The following is an 18,772-nucleotide window of genomic DNA, read 5'->3' as shown; positions in this document are numbered from 1 at the left end:
GAGAGAGAGAGAGAGAGAGAGAGAGAGAGAGACAGCGTCACATCACAGTAGAGTCAGCTGTCTTAACCGCGGCTTGTGTACTGCATCATTACTGTGTCTGTTCCCCTTTAGGGCTTGAACTGATGGTAAAACTAATGACATTATTTACGGTCTTTACATTTATTTTGAAAGATGAAGCTCGTGATTATGGTAAGGGGGAGTTACATTTCCGACGAGTGCTTGCGGTGTTCGGCCAATCACAATGCACTGGGTCAGCTGGCCAATCAGAGCAGACTGTGCTTGTCGGAAGGAGGGACTTTGTAGAAAACAAAGCGTTTGAGAGAGGTGGGGCATAGAGGATCTACAATAATGTACAGTATTTGTAAAATAATGTGTTTTTTGAACATTAAAGCATGTCAACATATTATTTTACACCAAATACACAAAATAATGATCTTTAAAAAAGCATCATATGACCCCTTTAAGTGAGATGTGTTCATTTGTATACAGTTGGTGAGCAAACGTGGAGTCATCTGAAATCTTTGCAACCAAACATTAATATCATAATTGTAAAAGATTAGCATAATCAAATAGGTGTTTCAGAGCAAGATATGAGGTATGAGGTTCTGTTTTCAGCCAGACCCCACACAGGATGCTTTCAAGTATTGGCACTTTCAAGCATTTGTCTGCAGTCCTACCTGTTATAGTACCGCCCTCCCATCATGTACTGGTTGTTGGGAGTGGGGCTAATCTTGAACCTTTGGATGTTCTCATTGGTACGAAAGAAGAGGGAGTAGTCGCCCGGTGTATTGTCCGATGGCCTGACCAGAAAGCTGCAGACCTGACCAACTGAACAGAGAAGCAGCATATTAGATTTAATAGGCAGTTATGAAAATAATGACAGCTTCTGTTTTACTCTAATGTAATAAAGTTATCCTTAATGAATTTCCCCTTTAAGATTTGCAAAAAAAAGTATTAAAAGTTTGTCATCTAAGCTAATGAGTCTAAGTGCGGCTAAAAATGACAAATGATGCATATAGTGCCTTACAATGAAGCCTTTAATGCCTTCATAAATGAAAAGTGCTTAATACATGCACACTTCTATGATTTAAAGGAACAGTTAAGCCAAAAAAGTTATGTCATTATTTAGTCTGTTCCTCCCACAAAACTATTGAATGACTTCAGTGGGTTTGGAATGACATGAGGGAGTAAATACACTGATAGGCAGATAATTATTTTGGCTAATAACAGATAAAAGACTAACATATGCTAAATGGATATTTTGACATTTGCTAAAGATTAACTTTAATTAAGATTAACTTTAAGGGAGTATTAGATAAAGGCAAAGGCAAAATCTAAATATAGGGGGAATAAGTATGTGTAATTAAATATCCAATATCAACTGACATTTTTTTTAATAATAAAACAATAAAAACAACATTTTTTTTTTTACCTAATATTAATAGAAGCCAGTTTCTGCCACAGAATAAAACAGGATATATATATAAAAATATAAATGTAATTGCAACTTTGTCTCTCACAATTCAGACTTTTTCCTCACAACTCTGAATTTATATCATGCAACTTTAAGTTGACATCACACAGAATTGTGAGATATAACTTTAAATTCTGAAAAACCCTAATCGAGAGAGATATGTATTTTTGCAATTGCAAGAAATAAAAGAATGGTGAGATAAAATCTGAAAAAAAAAAAAAAGTAAAACCAGAATTGTAAAAAAAGTCACAATTAATTAATTTATTGATTAATTAATATTTATTCCATAGCGGAAACAAGCATTTATAAAGAATCATTAATTTTCCTTTAGGAGGAAACTATTACTTTAATGATGTTAAAATATGTTAGTTAGTGAAATGCATTGCTGTCTGGTTGTAGCACATCATCTGATATCACAGGCAGGATTTGTTTTTTTATGTTCATTAAACAAACATGTAACAGCCAGTGGTTTATGTCACGCTCATGTACCTGTCATTAGCAGGTTGTACGCTTCTTGTTTGCTGATCTTCCTGTGGTACCAGCTATGAAGATAGAAAAGGAAAAACAAGAGGAAACAGGAAATGAGACATAAGCAAGCAGGGCAGAGAGGGCAGCACCCCAGGCCCTGTGAGTCAAGTCTGAGTCAGAGCAGCCTACTACGGTCACAGCACAAGGGATCAACCCACCTCTATCAAAGCTGCTCTCTAATCAGATCAACAGCCTGAGGCTCAAACACTCATTTTCATACACATAAGTGCAATATTTCCCCTAATTCTGCAGATGTTTCTTCTGCTATGGTACAATGAACTAAAACTAACTGGGCAGAAGAGATATGCATGTGAAACTAAAAGTTGGCAGCAGAGAAAATTGTCACTTCATGATTTTGGTCAATTTGGATAGGATTGTATTAGACAAAGAGGACAAGCGTTGGCTGGTTAACATGGGGAGTTCACAGTTAATGGTAGATGTTGTAAAACACCATTCTGAGGGCAAAAAGCATGTTTCTCTATTGACAGTTATTCAAAAGTAACCATATATTCGGACCAAAAAAAACTAAATATAGGCAAAATATAAAATATAAAACACAGGTTGGCACGATAGCCTCGTAGGCAGCATGCCGAGTCTTCCAACATATAGCTCCATTACACTTTCAGCGTCCCGAGTTCAAGTCCCGGCTCGTGGACCTTTCAGGATCCCTCCACCCCTCCCCCACTTCACTTCCTATCAAAACTTACTGTCCTATCAAATTAAAGGCAAAAATGCCAAAAATAAATCTAAAAAAAAAAAAAAAGCATATCTTATACTATATATACTTACATTTTTCCCTCATGGGGATCCTCTTCTCGTCCCTGAGAATAAATTTAAATCAATCTATTAATCAATGTGTGAATCCAAAGGAAGTTTACTGAAATCTTTTGTAAGGAGCTTTCCAAGGACAAATGCTCAGAGAAACTTACCACCTCCTCCACCAGATCATCCACGATAAGGCCCTGTTCTTCTGTCCGAACATTGGTTACCCACATCCAACCATCATCCAGTTCATTGTGAACGATAAAAATGTCTCCTTTGAGAAAACTTGAGACAGACAGTAAAGTTTACAATTATATAGAAGAGAAAAACTGAACAATAGAATGAAATCCAATAAATTGTTTAAGATTTATATAGACTATAAAAAGCTTGTTATTTTTCAGATCAGCTTTTTGAAAAAGCTTTTGCATTTTGAATGTAAAAGTAATAATAAATGTGAAATGTTTCTCAAATAATGAAGTTACTAGAGGGTCCCTGTAAGAGGTAATACTTCATCATATTTTGAAATTGCTTTTTCAGAATTATAAGGCTGCTTGGAATGTTTAAATTCAGGGAGGGAATTAGTCTGTTACACAGGACTTTTCCGGCTTTTATTGCAATCTAAATTGCCTTCCTGCACTGTTACTTTCTGTAACTTCCTGTAAGAGCCATTGAATACCACAGAGGAAGAATATTATTCCAACCAGCTATTCAGTTGAATCATCTCGTTCCTGGTCCTGGAGAACCTCAGCTGAACACATCTTTGATGTCTCCCATATTTCCCTACACCTGATTTCTGTCTGCAGCTCATTACTAGAGGCTCCAAGACATTCCCTGCATCCAAGTATGCCAGCTTCCCTTCTATTAAGTATATGAAATTAGTAACCACGTCCAAATACTCATTGAATAGTATGCGAAAAATACTTTCACCTGACATTCTAAAGTCTAATGGACACTTTAATATTGCATGAGGCCACAGGAAAGTCTTCTTATGCATAAATGGTGGGAAACAGCAACACATTCCTAATATTAATTCCAATAATTCCAAATAACTTTAAATGTTAACAAAGACTTTGTATTGTAGCACAGAGTTTGCATTATTGAATTTATTCCGCAACCACAACTGCAAACAATATGGTCGAGATTTATGAATTTACTACATTTTGTGACCTCAAACATGCAGAACACAGTCTGGATCCTGAAATGTGAGATAAGATGACTTTTAAGACATTTTTTTATACCTGATCTCATCAGTTTCTGGCACTTTGGTGTATGGAAGTATGGCCCTCACTCGTCGCCTGTCCTCTACTGGCTGGAAGGAGAATGAAAGGTTATAGCAACACCACAAGGGACCACAGCACATATTACCACTATGATGATCAGCCCTGATAGATTAACAAAACCTAATCCTGCTTCTGGATGCACAACCTCAGATATAGCAACAAATGTGAGGAGCACATGGATGCATTATCAATTGTAAAGTCAGAAGTTCTGATTGTACCTCTGGGGGAGCCACTGGAGATGACAGTTTTTCACCTTTCAGTAGGCAAGACACATAGCTGTAGTAACCAATGAGGTCTGACAGGGACGAGAAGCGCCGTCCACCGATGTAGTAATCTCCACACATCGCAATGATCCTGAACACACACACAAAGCAGAAATTGCTTTGTCTTTCTGCATTAAAATTACAATGCCTGAATGAATTAGACTGACATTTACTGCAATAAAGTATTTACTTCTGTGAGTCTTTCCAAATACAACAGGAGCACAAAAGCACTTGTAGTGGTTGTAAAACTCAAGTTGTGCATGTTTACTTAAATGTAAGAGCTTTATTCAACTGCAACAAGACAATGCGACACTCAAGCATTTGCCATGGAGAATTAAATTAATATATTACTGAAAGACTTGTTTGTTTGCTTATTGTGTTTCTTTTTAAATCAGTCATTATGAGCTGCACAAGTTTGTTCATTATTGATGAAAAATGTCTCAAACTGAAACCTTTGCTATAAATGCCATTTAAACAGTGTTTAAATGTGATCTGTGTCTACATTTTACGTCTGTTCTAGCTTGTGTACTACTCTAGCTTATACTTGAAACTTGGCATTGAGCACTGCAAAAATTATGATTATTTGCTTGCAATGTTCCTCATTTGTAATTAGTTTGGATTAAAGTGTCTGCTTAATGTTTAAACATGCCTCACTGTTTAAAAGTTTGGGGCATCATTTTTTTGTAAGAAATTAATACTTTTATTCAGCAAAGCTGTATTAAATGAATAAAACGGACAATAATGACTTCAATGTTAAAAATGTTAAAAAAAGATTTCTATTTCACATAAATTATGTTCTTTTGTGCTTTTTACTCAAAATTATTCTGAAAAAAGCATCACGGTTTCCAAATTTTCTTTATAAAAAAATACTGATTTTTTCAACACTGATAAAAAAAAGTTTCTTGAGCACCAAATCAGTTTATCAGAATGATTTTTTTAAGTATCATGTGACACTGAAGACTGGAGTAATGGTAGGAAAATTCATCTTAAAAATAAATAAATTATCATTTTGATCTTTTATTTAAAAAAATTCACAAACATCTAACCTTTCATTGAACTAAAACAATTGAAAATGGGGCAAAATATCATTATGAAATAAATGTTTTTCTCAAATACACATTGGACACAATTATTGGCACCCCTAGAAATTCTTATGAGTAAAATATCTGTGAAGTATATTCCCACTCATATTTACAATTTTGAGCATACCAGGGTGATTATGAACATTAAATTATCCAGCCATGGCTTCCTGTTTTACAGGAATGTAAATAGGAGGGAAAACAAAGGCCAAATTCCATTAATCATCTATCAAAATGAGAAAAACCAAATAATATATTTCTGATGTGCAGCAAAAGATAACTGAGCTTCAAAAATGTGAAAGTGACTTTAAGAAAAGAGCTAGAGCAGTAAAAATTCCCATTTCCACCATCAGGGCAATAATTAAGAGTTTCCAATCAACAGAAAATTTTACAAATCTGCCTGGAAGAGGGCGTGTGTCTATATCGTCCTAATGCACAGTGAGGAGGAGAGTTTGAGTGGCTAAAGACTTTCCAAGGACCACAGCTGGAGAATTGGAGAAAATAGTTGAGTCTCAGGGTCAGAAAACCTTAAAAAAAATAATAATAATCAAACAGCACCTACACCACATGTTGTTTGGGAGGGTTTCAAGCTAAAAAAATCAAGAAAAGAATGCTCTCATCCAAAAACAAACTCCAGCATAATCTGTTGTCAGACACGACTGTACTTCAAATCGGACTGGCTTCTATGGTCAGATGTAACTAAAAAATTTGCTTTTTAGCAACAAACACTCAAGATGGGTTTGGTGCACACAGGGATAAAAAGTACCCCATGTGTACAATGAAATATACTGCTGTATTTTTAATGTTGTGGGCCCATATTTCTGCTGGAGGTCCTGGACATCTTGTTTAGATACATGGCATCTTTGATTCTATCAAATACCAACAGATAAAAAATTAATAAGTGACTCCATTAGAAATCTTATAATGGGCCATATTTGGATCTTCCAACCGGATAATAATCCAAAAACAAACCTTAAAAACAACACAAAAATGGGTCACTGTGCACAAAACCAAACTTCTGCTATGGCCATTCCAGTCCTCTGACCTGAACCCTAAAGGAAATGAGTGTGGTGCACTGAAGAGGAGAAGCACCATCATGGAGCTGGGAATCTGAAGGGTCTGGAGAGATTCTGGATGAAGGAATGGTCTCTGATCTCTTGTCAGGTGCTCTCTAACCTCATCGGGCATTATATGAGAAAACTCAGAGCTGCTATTATGCCAAATGGAGGTTTCAAAAAGCATTGAAAGGGTGCCGTTAATTGTGTCCAATGTGTATTAGAGAAACACATTTATGTCATAATGATATTTCCACCCATTTTAAATTCTTATTCTCCAATGAAAGGTTAGATTTGTGTGCTTTTGACCCCACGGGGTGAGATCTTGCGTGGAGCCCCAGATCGAGGGAGATTATCAGTGGTCTTGTATGTCTTCCATTTTGTAATAATTGCTCCCACAGTTGATTTCTTCACACCAAGTTGCTTACCTATTGCAGATTCAGTCTTCCCAGCCTGGTGCAGGTCTACAATTTTATTTTTCGGTTGTCCTTTGACAGCTCTTTGGTCTTGGCCATGGTGGAGTTTGGAGTGTGACTGTTTGAGGTTGTGGACAGGTGTCTTTTATACTGATAATGAGTTCAAACAGATGCCATTAATACAGGTAACGAGTGGAGGACAGAGGAGCCTCTTAAAGAAGAAGTTACAGGTCTGTGAGAGACAGAAATCTTGCTTGTTTGTAGGTGACCAAATACTTATTTTACCGAGGAATTTACCAATTAATTCTTTAAAAATCCTACAATGTGATTTTCTGGATTTTTTTTCTCATTTTGTCTCTCATAGTTGAGGTATACCTATGATGAAAATTACAGGCCTCTCTCATCTTTTTAAATGGGAGAACTTGCACAATTGGTGGCTGACTAAATACTTTTTTGCCCCACTGTATATATATATATATATATGTGTGTGTGTGTGTGTGTGTGTATAAATAAAATAATTAAAATAGAAAACAGTTATTTTAAACTGAAATAATTTTTCACAATATTACTGTTTTTACTCTATTTTTTTTATTAAATAAATGCAGCTTTGAAGATCATAACGACTTTTCTAAACAGCTTTATAAAAAAAAATAAAAAAAACTTTTGACCAGTAACCATGAAGTTACAGATGTATTCCCTCTTCCAGGTTTAAACTAAATGAAAAATAACGTCAACCGTATGAAAATGCTAAAATGCGCAGCCACAATGTAAGGGTGCTGGAGTGGGTTGTCAGGGAATTGCTATGTGCATGCTTTACCGGCCCAAGTCACCTCAAAGTCTCTGTAATATTCTGGTCTATAGATATGTGAATGTACTGGGGTTCAGTGTGCTTGATTCAGACAGCACAGCTCACCTGAAGTGATTGACCACATTGGTCACGCTGAGAAAGGACAGTACGAAGGAGCCAGGCCGGCGGTCACTTTCCCTGATGAGGTAGCTGCCCGGTCCCCGAGCCTGACGCAATCGCTCTTCAGCAATGGTTCTGTCCAACATTCCATGGTACCATCTGAAAGAAAGCAAGCACAGATGACGGAAGTTAGTTGGCCGTAAATCATATTTTAGTGTCTTCCTGTATTTGGTCCATCAGCATTGATTTTAATGCAGCCCTAAATGTTGGAAAATGCTGAAGTAGGTTTTTTGAAAGGCTCTTTTTGGCATGCTGACATAATCAAGCCTATATTTAGTACATTATATTCCAAAAGCACTTTCCAGATTTGAAAAAAACCTTTGCTATAATGCAGTAACTGCAAAAAAAGAGACTTGCAGAGATTACATTTGATTTTTTTAATTTGAGTCTTTAAAAAGAAAAGCATACAGGCTGCCCTCTCACTCAACAGAGATATGACAGGGCTCCTGATGCAGAATTTCTCTTGACAAAAACTCATGCGGAAATATCCAAAGTGATATCTTGCTCTAAAAAAGGTGCCTCAGCACAGCGAGAAAATTTAAAAAGCTTTTACTGCAGAGCCACAGCCATCAAAAACATGGAGCTTCCTAAATTAAACAGTAGCTTTTCTAACAACACTGCTTAATTTTTCAGGGATTTTAGATCCCTGTAGAAAAAGAAAAAAACAACGCTTGACTGATTTTAGTGCTTTGCAACAGGGGGTCAAAACAGAGAGTAAAAGACAGAGGTGAGGTTTATTTAACCCAACAAAAATTCAATTAACCATTGTGTCATGTTTCCTTGACAAGCCAACCCAAGCAGGCCAAACAAGCCAAGCATAACTGTCCTCTAAAGCTTCAAAGAAAAAAAAAAGCTTCATGGTACGTATGTGCTTACACTGTGTTTAGACTCACTCTGGCTGCACAGTTAATCTCATTCAAACAGATAAGAACAGCAAGTCAATTAGCACTTCAAACATGGCAAAAAATACATAGTCAATTACAGCACAACAGTCAGCACATATATGTGTGTGTTGTTGATGTGGTGAAGAGGAAGTGATGGCAACTGAATGGAGGAGGTGAAAGATGAGAGTGAGACACAGGAACAACTGTGATACTTTCAGAGTCTTGCCCATTATGAAATGACACACTGACTGCAAACATCACAATATCATGTGGGCATGCAGCCCTCCCACTGTATTCATACAGAAGCATATGCAGTGGAGAGAGTAAGATTTGTTTGTGTTGAATGTCAGTTTTCTGGGGAGATTTTGTAAAGTTTTGCTCAGAGTACAAGAGATTTTCACATTTCTGTTGTACTCACTGTGCAATTAAATCAAAGAGAAAATGTACATTTACTAGATAGATAGATAGACAGACAGACATCAGTGTGAACAGAAAGTGGTCCAAAAAAGAAAATGTTTAAATATTTTGTGTAAATTATAAAATATTTTAGATGTGGTGAAGAGGAAGTGATGGCAACTGAATGGAGGAGGTGAAAGATGAGAGTGAGACACAGGAACAACTGTGATACTTTCAGAGTCTTGCCCATTATGAAATGACACACTGACTGCAAACATCACAATATCATGTGGGCATGCAGCCCTCCCACTGTATTCATACAGAAGCATATGCAGTGGAGAGAGTAAGATTTGTTTGTGTTGAATGTCAGTTTTCTGGGGAGATTTTGTAAAGTTTTGCTCAGAGTACAAGAGATTTTCACATTTCTGTTGTACTCACTGTGCAATTAAATCAAAGAGAAAATGTACATTTACTAGATAGATAGATAGACAGACAGACATCAGTGTGAACGGAAAGTGGTCCAAAAAAGAAAATGTTTAAATATTTTGTGTAAATTATAAAATATTTTGTGTGAATGTTTTAGTATTTAAAATATAATTATTCACATCATTCTAACCCAGTGCAATACTTGTTTGCAAAGCCATTATAAGTTCAACGGGAGTCAATGACGTCTTCCAAAAGTTATGTGCATTAGGCTTACACAAATGGTGTGAACAAAACATTAAATTACAATTATTTGTAATGCAAATAATAATCAGTCAAAATGTAGTGATTGTGACAGTCCCAAGCACACCTTATAGCACATATTTTGCAATCTGAAAGGTAAAAACTGATCATTTACAAGATGAGAAACACACTTGGTCGTGTAAACTATTGCCCCATTTTATCAACCACAGTGATAAAGAGCGTAGGCGTAATTTGCACACTGCAGGCTTAACTAGGCTAAGCTCTTCCTCCCCTCTATATTAATTTATTGAATATACAGGCTCTATGAAGCAGTCCTTTGACTAAAACTGCACCGTTAGCAGAAGGAGAGTCCCTCATAATTCCTGGAGGCTGCGTTTTCTTCTCAGTGGGACTGCCTCGCAGCTCTGTATGCTATTAAAATGACATCAGTAATACAGGGTTATTAGCCTTACTACGTGCTCTATTAAAACTTCCAGTCAAATGATTCACAGGCTCCTAAAAACACAGATGTGTGGACCGGATGAAGTGGGACTGTGATCCTCGATACTGGCCATGATGATGTACTAGCAAACGCATAAGCAACAAAAGTTACACACCCTTGAGGCCTGTTCACATCGAGAAGCCTTTAAATGGAAATACTGCCTTACTGTGGAGCCCATTACATAATCACACAATTTTAATGCCATTATTCCATATCTAGAGAGTGATAACATATCTTACAAATATAAAATGATACATTAGAACAATATTATCATACGATAAATAACAATCACTTCAGCTTTTTTCTTTTTCTAAAATAGCATATTTTATATTTACTATTATTTTAATATTTTATTTATCCAGTACTGTTTGGTTTGGGGTTTTTGAAAACTCCCCTATGCTAACCACGGCTGTTAAAACAGAAATATTATTAGAATGCAAGATATCTAACTAAATGTTTGTGGAACTTTTTTTTTTTTTTTTCCAGGATTCTTTGATGGATAGAAAGTTCAAAAGATCAGCATGTATTTTAAATATAAATCTTTTGTAATCATTATTGTCTTTACTGTCACTTTTGATAATTTGAATTAGGGCTGTGCGATTTGGGGGAAAATATCAAATTGCGATTTTTTTTTGACAGATATTGCGATTTTAAATTTGCAAAGTCAAGCTTCAGCTCAATATTGCCAATAATGTGCAGCACAGTATGGGTATCATTACCCTGCTGAAAAAAACAATAGAAACCATCACAGAAATTCTTATAGTTTCCATTAAACCATTACAAAATTCCTTTTTGTTTTGGGCATTATTCCAATAGGAATTACTGTTGTTCTATTGGTTCCCATCTGCCAGATTATATCCCACCAATAGAATCCATCAAATAGACACCATTATAGTTTACATTAAATCCAATACAATTGCCATTATAACCTGAAATACATTACATTTGTTTTTGTGTTTTGGGAGGGGTTCTATTGTTTTTTTTCAGCAGGCGAGATTATAATGGTATAACTACTTTTACAGATTAACTTAATTACTGAATTTCACAGAAAATATTTGTTTATTTTTTATAAATAAAGAACTGGATTTCTTAAGTCAATTATTATAAGTATTACATATGTTACATAGGCTGATTTATTCATTTTAAGTATTTGGGATTTTAAGAGCAAGTGGAAAATGTGCTGAATGTTTCATTTCATCCAAGTGAAATTAGCAAGCAGTTAGACTGAATTTACATTTGTTGTAATCGAGTATGAGAAGCATTCACAGACACAGGCTGTGTGTGCGCTCTTCTGAATTGGGAATAGCGAACATGCATCATAAACTTATTCAAATTAATCTGTTGGGGAGATAAAATGTGTAAGATAACGTTCACGTACTAACAAAAACATCTAAGAATGTATCTTTTATTCTTCAGTACTGAAAACAGAACCGATAAGGGAGCTTTTGATATGCGCTGTGACGCAGCTCTTGGAAATTACCTTTTTTGTTCGTTGTCTGTCATTTCGAAGCTCAAGTTGCATACGTTTTTCTTTAGTTTTAATTTGCCCAATTATCGATCTGACCCAGTAGACGCCATAATCCCACTCTGTCTCTCTCCCGCGTTCTTTTTTTTTTTTTCCAATGGGGGGTGTTTACGCAGTTGGCTAGAGCGGTGCTGATTGGGGAGAAGGGGGGGGCGCTCCCTCTATTGGCTAGTAAGGAACGGAGGTGCGCTCACTCTATTGGCTAGTAAGACTGCAACTCAAGGCTGGCAGTCATGCATATGCTCTGGAACAAAGTAATATCGCGTCCATATCGCAGGCTTTGCGATTAGGAAATCGCAATGTCCCAAATCGCCATTTCGATGCGATTTCGATTAATCGCACAGCCCTAATATGAATGCATCTTTGCTGAATAAAAATGTTTATCTTTTAAGCTGTTTATTATTACTTATTAGGCACATATTAATACCTTATTCTGCATGACCATTTTCTCTTAACCCGACCCCTAAACTTAACAACTACCTTACTAACTATTAATAAGCAGCAAATTAGGAGTTTATTGAGGGAAAACTCTTAGTTAATAGTGAATATGTGTTCCCTAATGTGAAGTACTACCAAATAAACTTACTGACACCAAACTTTTGAAAGGTAATTTACACACGCGTACATACACTGTATTGTCAATGAACTTCTTCACTCTATAGGGTTGGGCCGATAGACGATGCCATCGTCCATAGCCGATGGCTGATATACATAGCCGCTATTATACCTGGCATTGAAACTGCTTTTGAATGCACAATCACTTTTTAGTTTCACTTTCACTTTTGAGATTCGCGATAGCACGTACTCCGTTTATACTATGGAGCAGTAGTACTTAACACACATTTCACAAGCTTAGATGTTTGTCAGTGGTGCTCAGGATCTGCAAATCATTCGCCATCGTCCTCAGTCATCTCTCCTTACTCTGTTTATGTGGTAAGTGAAATTTTATGTAGCCTACTGTAATGTAACAGGCAACCGTTACACCATGTCTACACCGGACGCGACAGTTGTCGAGTCGTGTCGCGCTGCGCCACATCAGCTAAAGTCTGTCTACACTGGACGCGACAAAGCGACTGTTGAAAATCATTTGAAATTTGTGTCAGCTCGTCATAAATAGAACGCGGCAGCAGTTTACTGTCTGGGATTTGTCGTGTCCTGTCGTGCCGCGTCGCATCCAGTGAAGACAGCATGACTGATTATAATAAGTTCTATACACTGATCTATATATAATGAATCTCTATTATAGATCAGTGGTTCTATAGTATTTTGTCGTGACGCGCCGCCCCGCGCCGCTCGCGTCCGGTGTACACTAGTCAACATTTGAAGTGGATCAAAACCTTTTATCAAAGTTGTCCTAAAACTAAAACGTGTTCTTGTCTTAGGACAACTTTGATTAACTTTTTTGATCCGCTTCAAATGTTGACTACTGTAGACACTGTGTTAGGAATCGTTATTTGTTTTCCGTGCCTTATAAGGACTCACGCCCCCGCCGATGTCATCGTCCATTGCGATGTTTCACTGTAGACATCGTCCGATGCCAATGTCGTAGACATCGCCCAACCCTGTCCGAAATGCTGGGGAGGAATTAATGTAATTTTACTAAACGGTTAATTGACATTTAAATTGTTTGGATGCCAAGCAATTAATTCAGGCATCTTCCCCCCCCCACCACAGAGAATCACATCAGACTCATTCTTCCGATTTCATCATTCTTCCTTCATAACACTGGAGTTCAGCTCCTGAGCTGACAACATGTCCTATGGGTAAATAACAGATCCCTCTGCACATCCAGACGGGATAAAAACAAGCTCATCCTCCTGGAATGTCTGATCGTGTCAGAGCTTGATCTCTAGCTGGTGCCTTCAATGAATAGAAACCATGAAGTCAAAATAGAAAATTACATCATAGTCTCTTTTCCTCTCGGGAAATTGATACTTGCATTAAATTAGCTGACGTGTGTACTGTGCCAAGCGATCAGTGGCTTGTGTAGTGTACTTGACAAGGTGCAGGTGAAAGTCTCATATCCGCTTATGTGAATACTAGACTACATAATGGTCTACATTGATGAATCACTCAATACAAAGACTGACAGCCTTTTTGGTTCGGCTCTTGGATTTCTGCGAAGGAAAAAAAGTGTGATTTAAAGATGAAAATTTTAATTTTAAAACAAATTTTTGCTGAGCTAGATTGAGAGTTCAAGACATTATACAAAACACAAAAGTACTACTAAAAGAAGGAAATTTAAATATGATTTACTGTATTTACATTTTACAGTATCTCAGAGCAAATTTGTCCCTAAAGAAAGGCTATATTGAAAACACATACAGAAACAGGCACAAAATACACAAACTGGGGTCTGCGGACCCCTAAAGGTTCTGCAAAATTAAGAAATAATTTAGAGAAATGTATTTTAGAACCGTCAACGTTGTAAATGTGTAGGGCTGTATGAAGCCAGTTTTTTCCTACTTTTTTGTTAAATTAAATTTTAGTAATAAAAAGCATTTCTAATTACCTGAAATCATAAAACAATTTAACAGCAATTTACAATTTAACAACAGTTCATTCAGAGTTTATCAAAAAACAAAATTTTAGAGCCCTATGACATCAGTTTTATTTTTTTCCACATATTCGGCTTTCCATTTTAATTTTTCATTTCAACAGTTTAATAAAATTGTAATAATCAAAAAAACATGTCCAATCAATTGAATTCCTAAAACGTACAATTTAATAGTACAGCATTAAAAAATACAATAATAGGGACCGTATAATATATACAATAATATATGAACTTAGTTTTTTTTTGGGTCCGTTTTATTTTTTCTGGATTTTATTCAATACACATTTATCATCAAAACATGCAGCATATGCGTATTTCATATTTAAATAGCAGTCTTTTTGCATTTTAATATTCATAGATCCTAGTCCATATCGTGATTTGAAAAAAATTCAATTTTTATGACTGAATTCCACAATTTCATCCATATTTTCTGCACCCCGGAAGTGATAGGGCCCTAAATGTGTGTACTTAAGATATTAAATATTAAATGAAATTAATAATACATTTACATTAACCAAATTCGATAATATTACTGTTATTTTGCTTTTTACATATTGGCCAGAAATCATTAATGTGATTATTTTATTCTACTTATTCCACTAGTTTTTAACAGTAAAAAAAGAAAAACAAAATAAAGAAAATAAAATAAAACAAATCTGCATGTTGTTTTTTGAGACAAAAAAGTTTCTCAGATACCATCGGCTCAACTACTGGATTAGATGACAACTAATCCATCACAGCTAAAAAATGTAAGCTTGCATTTGAATATCAACATCAGATCTGCAGAATAAATATGTCTAACATCATTAGATACTGTTTGCAAACTAAAACACAATGTCATTTAGGATAGGTTCACTTCACCAAGAGCAGGAATCAATAATGGTTAGGCTACACTCTAGTGCAATAATCTGCATATTTTTCAGTACAGGCAAAAAGCCAAGTGTCCTCAAATTGAGCATCTTCAACACACACTTTGATCTCGAGAGATCTGCAGCTACACATTTGCATTTGAGATGACTGAACCTAATAGATATCTAGCATAACTGCGAAAGGCTGTTGCCTCAAACCCAATTCATGCAAAAGCAGAGGAACAGGAAGTATGCTGAGGAGGACAGGTGACACTTTTTCAATAACACTCAAACCACTTAACATGCCTTGACACTCATTGCCCTTGTTGTGCCTCACTGTAATGGAAATCAGCTGATATATGCAGCACAGTGGACAAAAATAAATGATTACAACCACAGACAGCAGCACGTCATCAGCAACTTTATTCACAGCCTTGACAGAAGGGAGCTCTGAACCATAAATAAGAGTGAGAACTAGCCTATGCTCTAATTAACAATGTGCTCGTTAGCCCACAAACAGGACATTATAATGACACTTTACAAGAAAAGTGGTACACCACACGAAGTGAAAAAGCTAATTTGACTGCAAAATTAACCCAATAGTGTAGTGAACGTTTCAGCACTCATGCACTTAAACCTCAGCATGAAGCACAGATCTCTCGGCACTTGATTATATTATGATTTCCAGACAATGGCTGTATTTTTAGATCCATACTAGCCAAAAAATGCCATGAAAGTATCCTGACAAGATACCAGAGAAGCAGGACAATATTCTCCTTGGAGGTTTCATCTTCATCGCTGGCTCACTAAAAGAGGACATGACCTTTTTGTGGTTAATCATCAGCCATCAGCGAAGGAGTTGGACCTCTCAATTTACAACAGTTCATCCTGGAGGAAGTGAGGGCAGAGCGGGCCTGTTGAGACTTGATTTGAAGGGTCGCATTCGCGCTCTAACGCTCTCTTAAGTACTTTCAACTCATCCGTCTCTCTTGATGGGTCTAGACTACATCAAAAACACCTCTAAAGATGTCACGTCACCGCTCATCAGCATGACAGAGTAATACAACTGCATAGCCTTACACAAAGATGAAACCAAAAGACCAGATGATCTCTACCTGAACCCCAGAAAAACAGCATCACTGTTGTGAAAACTCCCTGACAGTTTGAAACTGATGGAATAGGCCTAATCAACTTTACCCTCAAACGGTTTGAAACATTCATAAAAAAGAAAACGCATCGCTAATTCAACAACTCTTAGTACACGCACCATGTAATCACGCACAAAAACAAATTCAGGCTTTTAACATCTGCCCACCTGAGACAATCACTTTTAATTTTAAATAAAAGACACTGTAGTTTAGTATTTAGTATTTAGTGACTAAACACATTTATATTTATACTACAAGTCAAATTATAACAAATATAAAAAATACAAAAATGAAAGGGTTACGCCACCCCAAAATAAAGATTTTGTCATTAATCACTTACCCCTATCGTTCCAAACCTGTAAAAGCTTCATTCGTCTTCGGAACACAATTTAAGATATTTTGGATGAAAACCGGGAGGCTTGTGACTGTCCCATTGACTGCCAAGTAAATTACACTGTCAAGGCCCAGAAAAGTATGAAAGACATCGTCAAAATAAACCATCTGCCATCAGTGGTTCAATCTGAATTTTATGAAGCGACGAGAATACATTTTGTTCACAAAGAAAATAAAAATAATGCCTTTATTCAACAATTTGTCTACTCCGCATCACCGTAGCGCCATTTTGGGGAGTATCCACTGAACGTAAACAGCGTATACCGTTCTAGTTGTCTGCGTCAACCGCACCACACAGATACGTTTTCTGCGTTTATTTATGCTTTGATTTGAACAAAAACAGCGTATCCGTGGTCAACCCAAACTTTTGACCGGTAGTGTGTGTGTGTGTGTGTATATATATATATATATAAAAGAAATGCACATCATATAAATGAAAAATGCCATTCTTCCATTACATTTTGAGTGATGAAGATGAAGTGTTTCATCTTGAGTCAAAGTGTTTAATTGATTCAGTGAAATAGACAGCTTTACGTGATTCACAAAAAATAATTGAAAGTACCAACTCGATGCTGCTTATTTTAAATCAGAGATTATATTAAAATATCTATCTTAATGCAAATTCACTGCGAATATATCATGAATGTGCAATAAATCAGCCAGCTCTGGGGAGAACTGTGCTTATCAATTTTAATAAAAGCATAGAAGTGTTTTCCTTATTATTATTAATAAGTGAACGTAACAGACTAGACAAAGAGGGCAAAATCGAAAATAAGGAAGTTCTTCAATCCATATTCTGCCAAAGTCTGAGCTCCGAACGGCAGTGCTCGTGTCCCACTTACGCTGAATTCATCCTCTGGTGTATCCTGGGCTGTCCGGCTTGCTCTCACTCACAAAGTAATCCCGCTCAGCTGCCGAGTCGTTGGGGTCTGTCTCACCAGACAAACCTCCCAGTTGGTCGTCGCCATGTCCCAGAGAACCTGCAGTTTGAGTGCACTCACCACACAGATCTATAAGTCACCGAGCAAAAACTCAAGTGGTGGGGTTCCACCTCGCATACTGTCGGCACAGTCTTTAGCTGATGTCCAAAAGTGAAATAATCCACACTGGTTATCACTCCTTTGAGGGCACAATTTAACTTAGAGATGCTGGAGAATGAAGATTTGCCTTGTCTGTCTTTGATGTCCTTCCTCTGTGAAGGCAGTCCCTCAAATAATGCAAAGTATGAAACAGATCAGCAAAAGAGAGCAGGCAGGACGGGAAGGGAGGGGACAAACGGAATACAAGACGCTAAAAGCAGTGGGAGGACACAACTTGACCACCCTCATGTAGTTCATTGTGTCTGTAAATAATGGTAGAGTATTCAATTTTGGGTAAACAATTTAGATAAGCAGCATTTATGGATCTCACACCCTTCAAATTCAAATGTGTGCTTTCCTTTCCTGCCAACATAAAAACGTCACAGTCTGTAAATGAGCAAACTCAGCAGGTCAGAACATCAGTAACCTGCTGGTTTGCTCAACAGCCAAACATTATACAAAGTGCCCAGATTAACAATGTCATTTTTTTTTTTAGAAGTTTCCACACCGGAAAAAAGGTGGAGATGAACGGGGTCTGGAAGCAGCTGCCAAACAGCTTTGTTTTTCTTCACACATGATGGAGTGTCACAGCTTGTTAGAGTCAGCACACAAGGACTGTCCTCTGCCACACAGATGGATGACTAAAAAGCCCATCTTCAGTGAGCAGTTACTGTGTGACAGGAGCCGAAACGGGGTCACGCGAAGGAAGGATTATACATCCTTAAAGTGCTGTATGCTGATCCACGAATATGCTGTTAGCTGCGTCAAAATCACTGCTGTGTGAAAGTAAAAAGTTATTTTTGTGTTTTGAAACTTGAGATTGTTCCTAAAGTTATTTAATTTGGGTATCGGCAAACTCATATAATCTCCTAGAAATTAAAATCCCATTAATGATCAACTTTTTTCATGTTAGTGACTAAATTTCAATCAGAAAACTTTACATCTTATTG

General features: G+C 36.7%; 1 protein-coding gene across 2 annotated transcripts in view; it reads right to left on the bottom strand.

Annotated features, from left to right (window-relative positions):
* The window catches only part of LOC107553923 (ras GTPase-activating protein 1-like), a 42,718-nt gene that overhangs the window by 17,220 nt on the left and 6,726 nt on the right, over positions 1 to 18,772 (bottom strand). Inside the window, exons 1-8 of one of the 2 annotated variants that reach the window (XM_016236266.1) lie at positions 17,586 to 17,893; positions 7,771 to 7,923; positions 4,263 to 4,398; positions 4,003 to 4,073; positions 2,932 to 3,049; positions 2,792 to 2,823; positions 1,964 to 2,016; positions 678 to 828 (exon numbers count right to left, since the gene is read on the bottom strand). In XM_016236266.1, coding sequence (XP_016091752.1) covers positions 678 to 828; positions 1,964 to 2,016; positions 2,792 to 2,823; positions 2,932 to 3,049; positions 4,003 to 4,073; positions 4,263 to 4,398; positions 7,771 to 7,923; positions 17,586 to 17,596 — 725 coding nt within the window. In that variant the 5' untranslated portion in view covers positions 17,597 to 17,893. Of the gene's footprint in view, positions 1 to 677; positions 829 to 1,963; positions 2,017 to 2,791; positions 2,824 to 2,931; positions 3,050 to 4,002; positions 4,074 to 4,262; positions 4,399 to 7,770; positions 7,924 to 17,585; positions 17,894 to 18,772 lie in introns of those variants that run through there. The other variant, XM_016236265.1, reaches the window with a different exon arrangement.

The sequence above is a fragment of the Sinocyclocheilus grahami genome, unplaced genomic scaffold (assembly GCF_001515645.1).
Source record: "Sinocyclocheilus grahami isolate Dianchi unplaced genomic scaffold, SAMN03320097.WGS_v1.1 scaffold486.1, whole genome shotgun sequence".
Classification (NCBI taxonomy): Eukaryota; Metazoa; Chordata; class Actinopteri; order Cypriniformes; family Cyprinidae; genus Sinocyclocheilus; species Sinocyclocheilus grahami.
The sequence above is the reverse complement of the archived record's forward strand: the minus strand, read 5'-3'. Positions and strand labels throughout refer to the sequence as shown.